The sequence below is a fragment of the Ovis aries genome, chromosome 15 (genome assembly GCF_016772045.2).
Source record: "Ovis aries strain OAR_USU_Benz2616 breed Rambouillet chromosome 15, ARS-UI_Ramb_v3.0, whole genome shotgun sequence".
Taxonomy (NCBI): Eukaryota; Metazoa; Chordata; class Mammalia; order Artiodactyla; family Bovidae; genus Ovis; species Ovis aries.
The window spans coordinates 27564717-27583241 of record NC_056068.1 but is presented as its reverse complement, the minus strand read 5'-3'; the positions used below and the strand labels follow the sequence as shown (position 1 = coordinate 27583241).

At 41.3% G+C, this 18525-nt stretch overlaps 1 protein-coding gene across 4 annotated transcripts in view; it reads right to left on the bottom strand.

Moving 5' to 3' along the window:
• PAFAH1B2 (platelet activating factor acetylhydrolase 1b catalytic subunit 2) overlaps window positions 1–17788 on the bottom strand; it is a 28170-nt gene extending 10382 nt beyond the window's left edge. For 2 of the 4 annotated variants that reach the window (XM_027979229.3, XM_042232647.2), the window contains exons 1-2: window positions 17662–17788; window positions 6703–6790 (exon numbers count right to left, since the gene is read on the bottom strand). In XM_027979229.3, the coding sequence (XP_027835030.1) occupies window positions 6703–6783 (81 nt within the window). In that variant the 5' untranslated portion in view covers window positions 6784–6790; window positions 17662–17788. Of the gene's footprint in view, window positions 1–6702; window positions 6791–16572; window positions 17336–17661 lie in introns of those variants that run through there. The other 2 variants (XM_060399711.1, XM_042232649.2) reach the window with 2 other exon arrangements.
• Between the last annotated feature and the right edge of the window lie 737 nt (window positions 17789–18525).

The following is an 18525-nucleotide window of genomic DNA, read 5'->3' as shown; positions in this document are numbered from 1 at the left end:
CCACAGAACCACTATCAATACATCTAAGAAAATGAACAATAATCCCACAACTAATATTCAATCTTTACAACGGTTCCAAGAATTGGATAAAGTATTTTATATGTATCTATTTTTTAAACTAGGATCCAATCAAAAGGCATGCATTTTATTAGAATGATTTTAATATGGTCTTTGAAAATGTCTGCTAACCTCTCAAGGTGAGATGTTGGCAAACTAAGAATCAGGCTTTTTCAGTCTAATCCAAGTTTCTAGGCTTGGGTGACCTAGCCCAGGCATGCTTCTTAAGGTAAAAAGATTTTATTCATTGATGTTAAACCAAAGGACATAGTTTAAGTTGTTATATTCATCCCCGAAACAAATTAACACAATGCTTTAGCAGGTCTCTAACCCAGTTCTATAGAAAGGTCCAAATGCGGTTTCTTCTTCTCTATCGATACATTCAATTCTTCTTCCCCTAGGAGAAGGCAATGGCACCCCACTCCAGTACTCCTGCCTGGAAAATCCCATGGACAGAGGACCCTGGTGGGCTGCAGTCCATGGGGTCACGAAGAGTCAGACACGACTGAGCAACTTCACTTTCACTTTTCACTTTCATGCGTCGGAGAAGGAAATGGCAACCCACTCCAGTATTCTTGACTGGAGAATCCCAAATACGGCGGAGACTGATGGGCTGCCGTCTATGGGGTCGCAGAGAATCAGACACGACTGAAGTGACTTAGCAGTAGCAGTAGTAGGAATTAAAGTGGAGATGCTACTTAAGTATTTCTGCTGATAACACAAGTGGAGATGACACTGAGCTGAAACTGAGATATTCCACTGCGACTGGTGAAAATACAAAAACATCTCTGGAAATAATTTGACAATTAAGACATCTCTTCTTAATTGGACAGGATTTGGGATAGCTTTTTCTTTTTCCTTGTGTAAATGATTTTTTTTCTTTTGCATATGTGTATAGGTTCATGTCTTGTGTAAACAATTTTTTAAAAAATATATGTTGCCAAGGCAAGCACTTTAAAGTGGGCTTTTTTTTTGGCTGTGCGGTGTGGTGGGATCTTAGATCCCCAACCAGTGTTCAATCATTTTTTAAAATTTACTATTATTTCAATAGTGTTTTTAAACTTAAGGGATAAGATAAGCAAGAATAAAACTTCAAGTTCACTGAGTAGTGCTCTTTCACATCATGTCATCTCTCTGTGGGTACTCAGGTATCAACTACTACTCAATACCAACAAAACAGCTCATGTTTAAAGAATACCATGGAATTTAAGCTCTGCTGTTCTAATTGTTTCAGTCCTTTACATTTTCTTTTTAAATAGTTGCAATGACCTTCGAAAAACAGAAAAGATCTAAGCAAAATATCTATAGCCCTACCTTCTTAACCAGTACCTATTAATGTTTTGGGGTATCTTTTCTCATCATTTTTTCACACATTCCCCATTCCTCCCCTGCCTTAAAATAGTTGAAACATATGCACATCTTCTTCTGGCAACACAGCTTTGAGGACAGAAAAAACCTATGTGCAAATTCTAGCTTAACTACTATCTGGTCAGTGACCTTAAGCAAGTACATAACCCAAGTCTTCCACATCTGCTGACAATTCTCTTTTAGAGCTGTAAAGATGCGAGTTCCATAAAAGGGACCCAGTTTTTTGCTAGCACCCAATAGGTACTCAATAAATAGGGCCATTATAATTGCACATAATATTATATTAAAAACATTTTTCTATGTGGCTACATGATTTCCATAATCATAATTTTTAAAAATTTTTATCACACAAATTAAAAGAAAAATATTCATTTACTTATTTGGCCAGGCCACACAGTTTGTGGGACTTTAGTTCCAGATCAGGGATTGAATCCAGGCCCTTTGCAGTGAGAGCATGGAGTCCTAACCACTGAACCGCCAGGGAATTCCCTATAACCATAGTTTCTAACACTACTTAATATCCTACTGACGAATCCAGTGAGACATGCATATTTTTTTTTAGCTCTTTTCCTAATGAAAGATTTGCCAGGAACCTCCTATTGACTGAGATGAAGAAATTTACATGTGTGTTTTTTTTTACATATTGGTAAGTTTTAGGTCAAAGATTAACACTTTTATGGATCTTCGAGATATTTCCAAATTCCTAACAGAATGGCCACTGGCTGTATCTATACTGACTCCAGCATGTGTAAGAACTCATTTTACTTCAGTCCCACCTGCACTGGTCATTAATATTTCCCCCTCCCTCCTTCTTCTCCTCATTGTTTTAATCTGTGCCGTCTGGAAACAAAAAGTTAAACAGTTCTTGTCAGGCTCATTGAGATATTTATCTAGTATATCTGAGGATATTTTTACTGATGATACAACAAAAATATCAGTGTGTCATCTGTAATATTTATTGAAAATACTTTTGTCAGTCTGCTGCTAAGCCTTCTTTAGCTGGTTACTGTTTTGATATGATTTGCTATTAAATTTGTCTACAGTCAAGTCTTTTAGTATCACCCCCCCAAAAACACTTTTTACTATGGAAAATGTCAAGCATACAGGAAAGCAGAGAGGACAATACAATGGGTCTCCATATATCCATCACCAATTACAGCAATCATCTAACTATGGCCATTATTAATTCAACATTTCAGAAACTACTGCCCCACCTCATTCTCAAGTTACTTTGAAGCAAACCAAGGATGGAGCATTTCACGCATAAAAATTTCAATATGTAACTCTTAAAAGATTAAAAAAATTCACTAACAAAATACCAGTTCTACTCTTCTAAAATCAATAGCAATTCTTTAGTATCAACAAATAACTAGTGTTCAAACTCAATGTAACAAAATTTCATGTTTTTTAAAATCAGGGTCCAGACAATTTGTCTTCTAAAATCCCTTTTAATGTACAGGTTCCACCTCCCTCAGTCACCACCTTCCGAACTATTTTTTAAGGAATATGACTGTCTGACCTATAGAATCTTAGGTCATAATCTAATCTCCATAGTCTGGACTCTGTTGACTGCATTCCTGTGGTGGTGGAGGACATGTTCACTGGTTCCAGCTACTTCTAAATATGTGGTACTTAAGTCTAGATTAAGGATGGATAGTTTGGCAATATTCCATGAGTATCACTTTAATACTTGTTTTAATCATTATTTTTTAAAAATGTTTTGTTTTGAAATAATTTTAGATCTTCAGAAGATTTGCAACGATTGTACAGTATCTGTACATATGCATGGCACATCTGTCAAACATAAGACATTTACATTAGGGAATACTAGCGACCAAAATAAACTGCACTCACACCTCACTAATTTTTCCACTAATGCCCATTTCCTGAATCAATCTGGGATATTACACTGAATTTAATCTCCTATCTCTTTTAGTCTATTCCAATATGGGACAGTCTCTTGATTTTTCCTTTTCTTTCATAAGCTCAACACATTCAGCTGTGCGCAGGTGTTCTGCAGATGGTCCTTCAATTTGGGTCTGTCTGATGTCTTCCCATGAACAGACTGAGGTTATGGATTTTTGGGGAATACGACGACAGAGGTAATTGCCCCTGTTTATCATATCAGTGGGTACATGATACCAACATGACCTACTGCTGGTGATGTGAACACTGATCACTTAGGTAAGGTGGTGTTTGCCAGTTATCTCCACTATCAAGCCACTATTTTCTGTTCCACACTCTGTTAGAAGTAAAACACTAAATTCAGCACCAGTTCCTAGAGGGAAGGGTATCAAAAAATGTGCAGTCATACGTTAAAGCTACCAAAGTAATCTACAAGGAGATACTAAGCAAATATATTGTTTCTCCTGAAAGCTGTGTCACTAATGTTAGGATTCCTCAGTGGATCTTGCCTACAGTACTGCAGTGTCCTATCCATGGTTTTCTTTTTCCTCCTTCCTTCTATATTTATTTAAAATATTCTGTAAAGAAGGTTTTTGCCCTCCTATTTATTCATCCATTCATTTATTTACAGGGAATGGATTAATGAACACTCATTCTTAGTTATAAGCCAATATTATCGATTATTATTTTGCTCAGATTGTCCAGCACTGCAGTTTGGGTGCTCTTTCCGGCCCGCTGCAGGTGGTCAGAGTCAATGCCATCAATGAGAGAAACCAATGCTGTGTGTATTCTACGTGCTGCACTGGGGACCCATCACTTCAGTGGCATTTCTACTGGCCATCTTTTTTTTTCATCCCCCTTCCCTTTTCTTTCTCGAGTAGTTCCTTGTTTTCTTTCACTGTAAGATGTTCCAGGCCCATCTTTTTATTTTCTTTGCCTCAGCTATATAAATCAATGATTTCTCCAAAGAGTCCTGGTTCCTTTCGCTGGAGAACTGTATTTAAAAGCCAAGATCTAGGTGCACAATATATTTTACTACAAATTAGTCCTTTCATATTATACAAGCTTTTTAAAACAAGTTAAAGTCATGTTCTTCTTTCATTTGACTATCTTTTTTCCCAGTTGGTGCTAATTATTTAACGTCTGCTAAATTTATGCCAGAAACTACACACACAAAAAATAAATTAATAAATCTAGCTTTATTACTATTTTTCAGTAAACTTATAAATGACCTAAGTGCCCATCAATGAGAAAATGAATAACCCACTGTGGTATTTTCACATAAAGCGACAAAATACTAAAGAGAAAAAAAAATATATCAATTATAGCTATACTTTTAACCTGTATGATATACTGCAGAAAAAACACACTCAGAAAGATAATGAAAGATAAATAGGAAGATACTGTTTACATAGTTTAAAAACATGCAAATATACTAAATACACTGTTTAGAGATTATATATGTAGTATTTAAATACATGAAAAAAATTTAGGATACTGGGAAAGTAGGAAAGAGAAAGAAATGTGATCAATGTGGCATATATGGGGAACACAATTCTTTCAGCAATGCTGTAGATTTTTAGAGTGAGAAGCAAACACACAGATGCTCAGAATATTTCATAATACCTTTTTTTAAAAAAAAATTGTATGTATTTATTTGGCTAAACTGGGTCTTAGTTGCAGCATGGGGGATCTAGTTCCCTGACCAGGGGTCAAACCTAAGTCCCCTGCTTTGGGAGCACAAAGTCTTAACTACTGGACCACCAGGGAAGTCCCCGTATACTTTCCGAAAGACATAAACAAATGAGAAAGATTAAGAAAGAACCACCAAGCAACTGATACATGGAAGAACACTCAAAATAAAAAACTACCACTCAAAATGTAATAGCTAAAGGCTGATTTTTAAGCCCAAGAAGACAAAAACAGAAAGCAAATACAACTATGAGGAGTACAAAAACAATCATGGAATACTAAAACAGGAAACTCTGCAGACTTCAGATCATACAGAACTTGTTAGTTCAAAAGGTAATATGGTTCAAAACAGATAAAGTGGTAACACTTTATTAAAAGTAAGCTACAAATACTGCAAAAAAAAAAAAAAGTGCTGGAAAAAACCCAGTGGGACCAAAAAAAAAAGGGGAAAAAAAACCCGAAAACAAAATAATAGGACATGTTAAGAAGGCAACGGCACCAGAGATTGAAGGGATTCCCACTTGCTAAACCTGGGACAACCTGACTCTCAAAATTACAGTGGATTATAACCCATTTGAATAAAGTAGGAACCTGCGAATCTGTATTATAACAAATTAGGACTGGTTTAGGGCAACACTATTTTAACCAAGTGATCGAAGTCAGTACCACCAATGAGACAAACCACTGTCAAAATGCCTTCTATGTGATGCACGGAAGACTACTTCCCTGATATTCCTGCCAAAAATGTATAATCTGAACCCTGATTACGAGAAAAGAAGACAAACTCAAACTGAGGGACACACCACAAAATAAACAGCCTATACAAATGGTCAAGTCATGAAAAACAAAGGCTAAGAAACGTTTCTGATTAAAGGAGAATAAACAGATATATGACAACCAAACGCAATGTTCGATCCAAGACTGGGAAGAAAACTGATATAAACAACAGACAACTGAAGAAATCTGAATATGGTCTCTGCATTAGGTTAACAGTATGGTGGTTTAGTCGCTAAGTCGTGTTCGACTCTTACAACCCCATGGACTATAGCCCGCCAGGCTCCTCTGTCCATGGGATTCTCCAGGCAAGAATATTGTAGTGGGTTGCTATTTCCTTCTCCAGAGGTAAGAGTATCCTGTCAGTGTAAAATTTCCTGATTTTAATAACCATACTGCAGTTATGTGAGAGAATGTTCTTTTTCTTAGAAAACACTCAAATATTTAAGGGTAAAGGAGCATCATGAAGACTGCAACACAGTTTCAAATGATTGAGAAAAAATAGTAAGTTGGTAAATAGTATAAACAGATACAGACAGAATAATTATGCAGATACAGCAAAATGTTAACAAGTGGCAAATCTAGATGAAGGATATAAGAAGTTCTTTCTAAACTGTTTGTAATACTTGTTGCATAGTTATGAACTTACTTTGAAATTTAAAAAAGCTTAAAAAAAATAGAAACCTCGCTATCTACTAAAATTAACAAAGGGCAATGAACATGCTTTAAAATATTCCTCAGTTCCAACATCACATGGTGATTAGAATGATATCTCTAACATAAAATTTTTATTTACAGTAATCAGTTCTTGTTGACCATTAAAAACACCCTTTTGTAGCTTTGGTCAAGGCTCTAAAAATCGAAGAGATTCGCCCTTGTGAATAACAACACATGCACCTCCTTTACCTGAGACATCCATCTGTCGTCTCCTTGAATATCTTCTGCTGCATGTGGAATGGCTGCTGGGTTTGAGTCTCCTTGGCTCATTCTACACCTGAGGGAAAAAAGGTCTATGTCATGTTTTGTTCACTGACAGGAATGTCTGTTACCGCTTACTTAAATACCACATGTCAGGTTTTAAATAAGAATTAAATAAATTTCATTGTGGTTTTGCCTAGAAACGATGCAACTTGAGTTTATTTCCAGCAGATGAGTTCCAGGACATGACTGCACAAGTTCCATAAATATTCCAGCACTACTAGACTTCCAGACAGATTTGAATACCATTCAGGAACAGTGCATTACACTTTAAAAGTCTGCTCCAAGTATATACCTTACACTTACATTCACTTTTCATTAATACATGTATTGTAACAACCAAATGATGAGGAGTTAAACTCTTATGGTTCAAAGATATCTTACATAAATATATTAGATATCTATATTATTATAGAAATATAATAACATATCTATATCAGTTCAGTTGCTCAGTCGTGTCCAACTCTTTGCGACCCCATGAACTGCAGCACGCCAGGCCTCCCTGTCCATCACCAACTCCCAGAGTACATCCAAACCCATGTCCATTGAATCGGTGATGCCATCCAACCATCTCATCTTCTGTCGTCCCCTTCTCCTCCTGCCCTCAATCCTTCCCAGCATCAGAGTCTTTTCCAATGAGTCAACTCTTTGCATGAGGTGGTCAAAGTACTGGAGTTTCAGCTTTAGCATCAGTCCTTCCAATGAACACCAAGGACTGATCTTCTTTAGGATGGACTGCTTGGATCTCCTTGCAATCCAAGGGACTCTCAAGAGTCTTCTCCAACACCACCATTCAAAACCATCAATTCTTCAGCAATCAGCATTTTAACAGTCCAACTTTCACATCCATACATGACCACAGGAAAAACCATAGCCTTGACTAGATGGACCTTTGTTGACAAAGCAACGTCTCTGCTTTTGAATATGCTATCTAAGTTGGTCATAACTTTCCTTCCAAGGAGTAAGCGTCTTTTAATTTTATGGCTGCAATCACCATCTGCAATGATTTTGGAGCCCAGAAAAATAAAGTCTGACACTGTTTCCCCATCTATTTGCCACGAAGTGATGGCCACGGATGCCATGATCTTAGTTTTCTGAATGTTGAGATTTAAGCCAACTTTTTCACTCTCCTCTTTCACTTTCATCAAGAGTTCCTCTTCACTTTCTGCCATAAGGGTGGTGTCATCTGCATATCTGAGGTTGTTGATATTTCTCCCAGCAATCTTGATTCCAGCTTGTGCTGCTTCCAGCCCAGCGTTTCTCATGATGTACTCTGCATCTAAGTTAAATAAGCAGGGTGACAATATACAGCCTTGACATACTCCTTTTCCTATTTGGAACCAGTCTGTTGTTCCATGTCCAGTTCTAACTGTTGCTTCTTGACCTGCATACAGGTTTCTCAAGAGGCAGGTCAGGTGGTCTGGTATTCTCATCTCTTTCAGGATTTTCCACAGTTTATTGTGATCCACACAAAGGCTTTGGCATAGTCAAGAAAGCAGAAATAGATGTCTTTCTGGAACTCTCTTGCTTTTTCGATGATCCAGCGGACGTTGGCAATTTGATCTCTGGTTCCTCTGCCTTTTCTAAAACTAGCTTGAACATCTGGAAGTTCACGGTTCACGTATTGCTGAAGCCTGGCTTGGAGAATTTTGAGCATTACTGTACTAGCATGTGAGATGAGTGCAGTTGTGCACTGTAGTTTGAGCATTCTTTGGCATTGCCTTTCTTTGGGACTGGAATGAAAATTGATCTTTTCCAGTCCTGTGGCCACTGCTGAGTTTTCCAAATTTGCTGGCATATTGAGTGTAGCACTTTCACAGCATCATCTTTTAGAATCTGAAATAGCTCAACTGGAATTCCATCACCTCCACTAGCTTTGTTCATAGTGATGCTTTCTAAGGCCCACTTGACTTCACATTCCAGGATGTCTGGCTCTAGGTGAGTGATCACACCATCGTGATTATCTAGGTCATGAAGATCTTTTTTGTATTCTTCTGTGTATTCTTGCCACCTCTTCTTAATATCTTCTGCTTCTGTTAGGTCCATACCATTTCTGTCCTTTATGGAGCCCATCTTTGCATGAAATGTTCCCTTGGTGTCTTTAATTTTCTTGAAGAGATCTCTAGTCTTTCCCATTCTATTGTTTTCCTCTATTTCTCTGCACTGATCACTGAGGAAGGCTTTCTTATCTCTCTTGCTATTCTTTGGAACTTTGCATTCAGATGCTTATATCTTTCCTTTTCTCCTTTGCTTTTCACTTCTCTTCTTTTCACAGCTATTTGTAAGGCCTCCTCAGACAGCCATTTTGCTTTTTTGCATTTCTTTTTCTTGGGGATGGTCTTGATTCCTATCTCCTGTACAATGTCACGAACCTCCGTCCATAGTTCATCAGGCACTCAGTCTATCAGATCTAGTCCCTTAAATCTATTTCTCACTTCCACTGTATAGTCATAAAGGATTTGATTTAGGTCATACCTGAATGGTCTAGTGGTTTTCCATACTTTCTTCAATTTCAGTTTGAAGTTGGCAATAAGGAGTTCATGATCTGAGCCACAGTCAGCTCCTGGTCTTGTCTTTGCTGACGGTATAGAGCTTCTCCATCTTTGGCTGCAAAGAATATAATCAATCTGATTTCGGTGTTGACCATCTGGTGATGTCCATGTGTAGAGTCTTCTCTTGTGTTGTTGGAAGAGGGTGTTTGCTATGACCAGTGAGTTCTCTTGGCAGAACTCTATTAGCCTTTGCCCTGTTTCATTCTGTACTCCAAGGCCAAATGTGCCTGTTACTCCAGGTGTTTCTTACTTCCTACCTTTGCATTCCAGTCCCCTATTATGAAAAGGACATCTTTTTTGGGTGTTAGTTCTAGATGGTCTTATAGGTCTTCATAGAACCATTCAACTTCAGCTTCTTCAGCATTACTGGTTGGGGCATAGACTTGGATTACCCTGATATTGAATGGTTTGCCTTGGAAACAAATAAGAGATCATTCTGTTGTTTTTGAGATTGCATCCAAGTACTACATTTTGGAATCTTTTGTTGACCATGATGGCTACTCCATTCCTTCTAAGAGATTCCTGCCCACAGTAGTAGATACAATGGTCATCTGAGTTAAGTTCACCCATTTCAGTCCATCTTAGTTCAATGATTCCTAGAATGTTGATGTTCACTCTTGCCATCTCCTGTTTGACCACTTCCAATTTGCCTTGATTCATGGACCTACCATTCCAGGTTCCTATGCAATATTGCTGTTTACAGCATCGAACCCTGCTTCTATCACCAGTCCCATCCACAACTGGGTGTTGTTTTGCTTTGGCTCCATCCCTTCATTCTTTCTGGAGTTATTTCTCCACTGATCTCCAGTAGCATACTGGGCACCTACCGACCTGCAGAGTTCATCTGTCAGTGTCCTATCTTTTTGCCTTTTCATACTGTTCATGGGGTTCTTAAGGCAAGAATACTGAAGCGGTTTGCCATTCCCTTCTCCAGTGGACCACATATCTATATAATAATATATATATTAATTTCTAGATATCTATATTAGAGGACTAGAGTCATACACTTAAGAATTAATACAGCAATGATTAGAATCCACTGATTACTAAACAGCTTATAATATACTATACTATATAATCTGTGGTACAGTATATACCTGTACCACAGATTATAATAAAATTAGTTGTGGGCTTTGGCACTGATTTTTGACAAATGTTTACTAGGTACTTTTATTTTTGACAGGTCTCCACTGATAAAATGTGATTAACGATGAGCCTAAGTATGACATCTGATAGTAGAGGAGACCCTGGAGGAGGGCACGGCAACCCACTTCAGTGTTCTTGCCTGGAGAATCCCACGGACCCAGGAACCTGGCGGGTTACAGTCCACAGGGTCACAAAGCCAGACATGACCGAAGCGACTTAGCACCGCACAGCACAGCGCAGAAGAACGAGTAAGTGAAATTCAGAAAAATCAGAAATGCTGCTCTTCAAGACAGACAGGTAAGAAACCAGGTTGTTTTCAACCAACTCTGGAGAATATATAATACATACTAGAGACATTCGGAGAAGGCAATGGCACCCCACTCCAGTACTCTTGCCTGGAAAATCCCGTGGACGGCGGAGCCTGGTGGGCTGCAGTCCATGGGATCGCAGAGTCGGACACAACGGAGCGACTTCACTTTCACTTTTCACTTTTATGCATTGGAGAAGGAAATGGCAACCCACTTCAGTGTTCTTGCCTGGAGAATCCCAGGGACAAGGGAGCCTGGTAGGCTGCCGTCTATGGGGTCGCACAGAGTTGGACATGACTGAAGCGACTCAGCAGTAGCAGCAGAAACATTAGGCTCAAGAGGTCTTTGGGCAAATGCAAAGGATGATGAAAGAGAAAAGGCTGGGTTTTGTAGCTTACAGAAAAAGAGGTCATACTCTCTATTTCCTTCCTTTGCATCCTCAAATAAAACTAAAATGTCTCAGAAAGAGGACTGTGTTACAGCTTTTCAGTAAGTATTCACTGAGCAAATAAAATGCACTGGATTGCCAAGGTAGCAGCTTTTGAGGATCAGAAAGTAATAAGCCCTAAACATGAAAGCAAACTTTCATTCATAAAAAAGAAATTATAGAAGCAAACAATTTTAACACTAATTATGCAACCAAACTCGCTCAGCTCTAAATGACCCTAGGTCTAAAAACAACTGGGCTCAGGGTTTAGCCCATATCTGACTAAAGATGTAAGATATCATTCACAACCTGTGTTTCTTCAGATTACTAAACTATGCAACTACTGAAAACAGCACAAAGACTAGTATCAACGCTACGCTTTCTACATACCACCTGCGATCCTCACAAAAGTACTGCAAGATGAAAATGAGGATCAGATAATTTAGGTAATTTGTGCAGTAAGTAACTGAAAAGAGGTTTGCCTGACCCCAATTACATCATATCTGGCCCACTGATCAAAAACCAGTTCATGCTGACTCCCTAAAGGGAACCTATATCATTTCAACAATAAGGAAGAACTACAAGATGAACCTGTATAAATCTAATCAGACTATGACATCTGTTTGGGGGTTTCACTGCCTAAGAAAAGTATGGAAAAATTAAAATACATTAAAAAAAAAGATTACAAGGCTAAAACAAACAGCTATATAAAAATGTTTATTTTTGAGGTTCTCCTGTTTTTAACCAACAAAACATTTTAAACCTTCCATATTCATTTCTTGGGGGCGAGGGGGAGTCTACCTTCAATTCTTGGTTTAAGTGTGGCTATTCAAATGAAATCTGATATGGCACTCAATAACTGTTTTAATTTTAAAAGTAACTTTATTTCCTGCTAGTCAAAAAGCACTACTGCTCTTGAGACTGACAAGGAGCAATCTCATTTTCTAGACTTCAAAACTGGATACAGAGGACTCCCCTAGTGGTACAGTGGATAAGTGTCTGCCTGCTAATGCAGGGGACACAGGTTCGATCTGTGGTTCACAAAGATTCCAAATGCTTCGGAGCAACTAAGCCCATGCACCACAACTCCTGGAGTCTGAGCACTCTAGGGCCCATGGGCCACAGCTACTGAGCCTTTGTGCTGCAACCACTGAAGCCTGTGTGTTTAGAGCCTGTGCTCCACAGCAGAAGCCCATGCACTGCAACAGAGTAGCCCCGCAGCTGGAGAAAGCCTGCACGCAGCAATGAAGGCCAAGTGCAACCAAAATTAAATAAGTTTAAAAATCAGATATGCATTTATTCTTTAAATACAATGCAAAGAAATACGTAACAACAAAACAGCTCCATTTTCCACTCACTCACGGAAAAAGTCTATTGCCCAGCTTTTAATATAGATTAAAACGCCCAACTATTTCTCATTTATTTCCCCACCTGGAGCATGTTAGGTGTTTCTGACGCAAAACTTAACTGACACAGGGTTAACTGAGAGATCACTACTAAAATGGAGAAAAATAATTTGTTCTACTTGAATGGGAAAGACTAGAAATCTCTTCAAGAAAACTAGAGATACCAGGGGAACATTTCATGCAAAGATAGGCACAATAAAGGACAGAAACAGTAAGGACCTAACAAAAGCAGAAGATATTAAGACATGGCAAGAATACCCAGAACTATACAAAAAAGGTCTTAATAACTTGGATAACCACAAAGGTTTGGCCACTAACCTATAGCCAAATATCCTTGAATGTAAAGTCAAGTGGGCCTTAGGAAGCATTACTTCGAACAAAGCTAGTGGAGGTGATGGAATTCCAACTGAGCTATTTCAAATCCTAAACATATGGAAAAGCAGAGACATTACTTTGCCAACTAAGGTCCGTCTAGTCAAGGCTATGTTTTTTTTCCAGTGGTCATGTATGGATGTGAGAGTTGGACTGTAAAGAAGGCTGAGCGCCAAAGAATTGATGCTTTTGAACTGTGGTGTTGGAGAAGACTCTTGAGAGTCCCTTGGACTGCAAGGAGATCCAACCAGTCCATTCTGAAGGAGAGCAGCCCTGGGATTTCTTTGGAAGGAATGATGCTAAAGCTGAAACTCCAGTATTTTGGCCACCTCATGCGAAGAGTTGACTCACCGGAAAAGACTCTGATGCTGGGAGGGATTGGGGCAGAAGGAGAAGGGGACGACAGAGGATGAGATGGCTGGATGGCATCACTGACTCGATGGACGTGAGTCTGAGTGAACTCCAGGAGTTGGTGATGGACAAGGAGGCCTGGCGTGCTGCAATTCATGGGGTCGCAAAGAGTCGGACATGACTGAGCGACTGAACTGAAAAGATGATGCTGTGAAAGAGCTGCATTCAATATGCCAGCAAATCTGAAAAACTCAGCAGTGGCCACAGGACTGGAAAAGGTCAGTTTTCATTACAATCCCAAAGAAAGAAAATGCCAAAGAATGTTCAAGCTACCATGCAATTGTGCTCATTTCACATGCTAGCAAGGTAATGATCAAAATCCTTCAAGTTAGGCTTCAACAGTTCATGAACTGAGAACTTCCAGATGTACAAGCTGGATTTAGAAAAGGCAGAAGAACCAGAGATCAAATCGCCAACATTCGTTTGGATAATAAAAAAAGCAAGAGAATTCCAGAAAAACATCTACTTCTGCTTCAATGACTATGCTAAAGCCTTTAACTGTGTGGATCACAACAAACTGTGGATAAGTCTAAAGAGATGGGAATACCAGACCACCTTACCTGTCTGCTGAGAAATCTATATGCAGGTCAAGAAGCAACAGTTAGAACAGGAAGTAGAACAATGGACTGATTCAAAATTGGGAAAGGAGTACATCAAGGCTATATATTATCATCCTGCTTATTTAACTTATATGCCAAGTACATCATGTGAAATGTCAGGCTGGATGAATCACAAGCTGGAATCAAGGTTGCCTGGACAAATATCAACAACCTCAGATATGCAGATGATACCACCCTTATGGCAGAAAGTGAAGAAGAAAGAACCAAAGAGCTTCTTGATGAAAGTGAAAGAGGAGAGTGAAAAAGCTGGCTTGAACCTCAGCATTCAAAAAACTAAGATCATGGCATCCAGTCCCACCACTTCAAGTCAAATAGATGGGGAAACAGTGATGACAGACTTTATTGTCTTGGTCGCCAAAATCACTGTGGACAGTGACTGCAGCCAGGAAATTAAAAGATACTTGCTTCTTGGAAGAAAAGCTATGACAAACCTAGAGAGCATGTTAAAAAGCAGAGGCATCACTTTGCCAACAAAGGTCCATATAGTCAAAGCTATGATTTTCCCAGTAGTCATGCATGGATGTGAGAGTTGGACCATAAAGAAGGTTGAGTGCAGAAGAACTGATGCTTTTGAATTGTGGTGCTGGAGAAGACTCGAGAGTCTTTCGGACTGCAAGGAGGTCAAACCAGTCAATCCTAAAGGAAATTAACCCTGAATATTTGTTGGAGGGACTGACACTGAAGCTCCAATACTTTGGTCACCTTTTGTGAAGGGCTGATTCACTGGAAAAGACCCTGATGCTGGGAAAGACTGAGGACAACAGGAGAAAGGGGTGGCAGAGGCTGAGATGGTTAGACAGTATCACAGCTTCAACCGACTTGAGTTTGAGCAAACTCTGGGAGATAATAAAGGACAGGGAATCTTGGCGTGCTGCAGGTTCACAGGGATGCAGTCAGACACAATTTAGCAACTGAACAAGAGCAAACACTCTATGATTACATAACTGAAACCATTTTCCTAGTGATCGTTAAAAGAACTGTGCATATGAGGTGCCTCCCTAATAAAACATATCCAAATACATCCCTCATCACTTAAAAACACAATGCAGACACTTCAACTACATTTCAGTTCTTGGGATACCATGTTCAGATCTTGTCAAAACCTAAGAAGAATGTTTTTGACAAACCAGAAGGTGTCTCAAGGAAAGGAGCCAAGGAGAAATTTAAAAACCATCATATCAGAAATAGTTGAAAGAAATAGGTACATTCCTAATCTGTAGAAAAACTGGTTGGGGAAGAGGAGATCACAAGACAAATGGCTGTCAAAGTACTTGAAGATTACTAGGAAGGGACTTAAGGCTTATTCTACAGTGTCTCCAAATAGGAAGACAAGGCCAGTGGATATCGGGTACAGAGACAAATTTCTAACACACAGAACTGCAAATGACCATCTGTCTCTCAAAGCAGATTCCTCCAAAGGCAACTCAGAGATGAGGTGAACATCCATTAGAAAAGCATAAAGAGAACTAAACCATATGAGTAAAGACTGGCCCAGATTAGTGGGGTCCCAACATTTTTTTAATGTTTTAGAAACTTTTTGAAATGCTCCTTAATATATGTATAGTTATAAATCAGTTGTGAATTGCTGTTAACCTGTATATTAAATATTACTAAAGGTAATAAAAACTTCATTCCTAAAAAATGCATGTATAAAGAGATTCTAAATTTTTTCCTATATTCTAATGGATCACCTTATGCAACCCAGGGTAGTGCATGAGGTATTCTGAAAGCTGTAATTAGTAACAACAGAAAAAAACACCAGGAGAGGGATCTGACTCCCATCTCACCTCACTGATTCGTAATTAACTGCCCTCATGCAGCAAGCCATTAGCTTCTGTGATCACAAACAGCAAGTTCAGTTACAAAAACCCAGCAGAATGCAGACAAAGATCAGAGGAAATTAACTTATAAGTAGACTCTATTCCAGGCAAACTTTAACTGTCCATTAAAATGAGTTCTCTGGGAAGATGAGGAGACTTGCACAGCATTTCCCAATTTTCTGACTTCTCTACGTAACTCAGACTATGAAAATATAGCACCAGAATTTCCAAATGCTTGTACCAGAATGGTGTAGTGTGTCTAGTTCCAACAACAAAGAATTACAAACCCTCAAGCTGAGCTGGATGCTTCTTGAGTCAGGAAACAGATGGAGAGGGAAAGTCGCACTAAGAATTTAAAAAGATTTAGAATGTTTCCACTCTGACCTAAGGCTCCTCATTTTCAGAGAGAGCTGGCAGCCTTTCTCTAAAGGAGAAGACAGGCCTCATCCGTAGTACCCTGCCTCAGTGGACTGGTGGATGGGTCCTCGGGTTTCAGCACATCCATAATTTATTATCAAATGCCCAAGCCAACACATTAAAGCAAGATGATTTCATACTCCTTCCCTGCTCCCCCACAAGGAGGCAACCTTTATATCAGAACAATGTGCCCAGGAGAAGAATCTAAAGACACAAGGCATATCCCAGGCAAGGCATATTGGAATGCTCAGGGACAATACCCATGTTCTCTCCACACCTTTACCACTTCCCCGACATCAACTCCCCTCCCTCATCATACCCCTCATTTAAGGCTGAACGAAATGAGATCTCATGGTGGGTCCAGGCGGTCTTCCCTTTCTCCGTGGGTAAGCTCTAAAAACAGGCCGAAGCTTCATGTGTTTGGTTTCCTCAATGTCCTCAATGTTTGTATACACATTATGAAAAGCAACGCTGGCTTGGGAGTCATGGAAAGCAAAACAGTGAGTCACTGTGCAACGGGTACATCACAAACCTGAAGGCCAGAAGATCCTGATCTGGTACATGGACCCGGACCAGCTAAAAAGCATCTAAGAAAACCTGTCCACCAATAGGTTTACCTAAGTTGGTTGACCTTGGGCAAATCACCAGCCTCGCTGGGCCTCATCTTTAAAATGAGGGGATGATGGACTGGGCAGCCCTCCAAGAAATAAGCTCTTCTGAGTCGTGGCACTCTATTTTTGAATATATTAGAGAAGGCAACGAGGAAGTTTCTGCACAGTTGAAATTTTTCAAAAAAAGGTCTGGGGGTAAAAAAGTGGTCCGTCTAAAAGCAAGAGCAACTGGTCTGGGTCCGCACCAATGGCCTCTCAGACAAGAGGAAAGGGGAGAAAAGGGTCAGAGATTCAACCTCGGGGACGGAGGGAAAGGCTGCGGCCAAGACCCCGGGGCCGAAGTGTGGCTGGAAACGGGGCTGGCGGCGGCGAGCCCGGAGAGCGGCGGAGGACGCAGGGCGGCCTCCTCCGGGGGCCGGTCAGGGCCCGGCCGGGCGGCGCGCCCCGCCACGGGTCTCGGCCGCGGGAAGCGGCGGGGAGGCGGGGCGGCCGAGGAAGCGGCAGGCCTGGGGGTGGGGCGCTGGGCCAGGGCTCCGATGAGCGCGGCGAGCGGCCCGGAGGCCCGGGGACCGGGGCTGGCTGGAGGGCGGCCGGCGAACCGCCGCCGGGCCCGCCGAGACTGCGCGTGCGCGCGAGGGCCCCCGAGGGTCGCGGGCGGAGGGGGAGGCGCGGGGGGGAGGGGCCCGGCGGGGTGGGGGAGGGGACGCGAGGTCGGGGCCTCGCACAATAACAAACCGCAGCCCTTTCCGACCCCCGCCTCTCAGCCGCCCGTTTCCCGCTCCTCGAGATGCACTCACTCAGGCACAGGGTCCGTGCGGAACCCCAGCGGCTGCGGCGTCGGCGGGTGGCGCGTCTGTCGCTCGCTCAGTCCGGGCGGCCCCACTCCGGCGCGTCCCTCCTCCGGCCCCAGCACCCGGCTGCAGCGCCCCCACTTCCGGTTCCCCTGCCACTCAGGCAAATGGCTTCCGGAAGTCCCGCCCCATCCTGCCCGGCCTTCGCTTGCCTCTGCTCGCTTTCCCTTTCTGCGGGCGCTTGGTGCTAGCCCCCAGGTGTCCTGCGGGGCCCCTCCGAGTTTCCCGCTTTGTTCTCTATCCTGCCCTTATTTTGCATGTAGTCTGCGAGACTTGGGCCTCTATCTTTCCTTCCGCTGCATCCCTCAATCCTGCTTTCATATCACCGCAGCATGGAGATGGCATTCAGGACAATGTGCGGTGACCTCACGCTGACGCCATTCCCTTCCAACCCCGCCAACCTGGCTTCCTTCTCCACCCCGTGGAATAAACCAGATTGCTGCCAGAGGGAGGGAAATAGGGCCCCGAGGTTAATGAGGCAAGTGCCTCACATTCATGGGTAGAATTTCTGTTTCTATGATGAATGTACGGATTTTAGATGACCGCCTCTTAAGCTAATACCATAGCAGGGGTATGGAGAGCCAGAGTCTTTTTCTTTTAGAGATCCATGCAGTTTCAGGGAAGACTTGTCTGTGTGTGTGTGTGTGTGTGTGTGTGCGCGCCGCGGCGGCACGCGCACACACGTACAGTCAATATGGAAAGACCTGTGCTGAATGCTATATAAATGCGGGATCTGTAACAGCAAAGAGGTGGGGCAAAAGATGAACGCAGGCTATAGTTAGCAAAACGTTTGGTTGAGCAACATCCAGA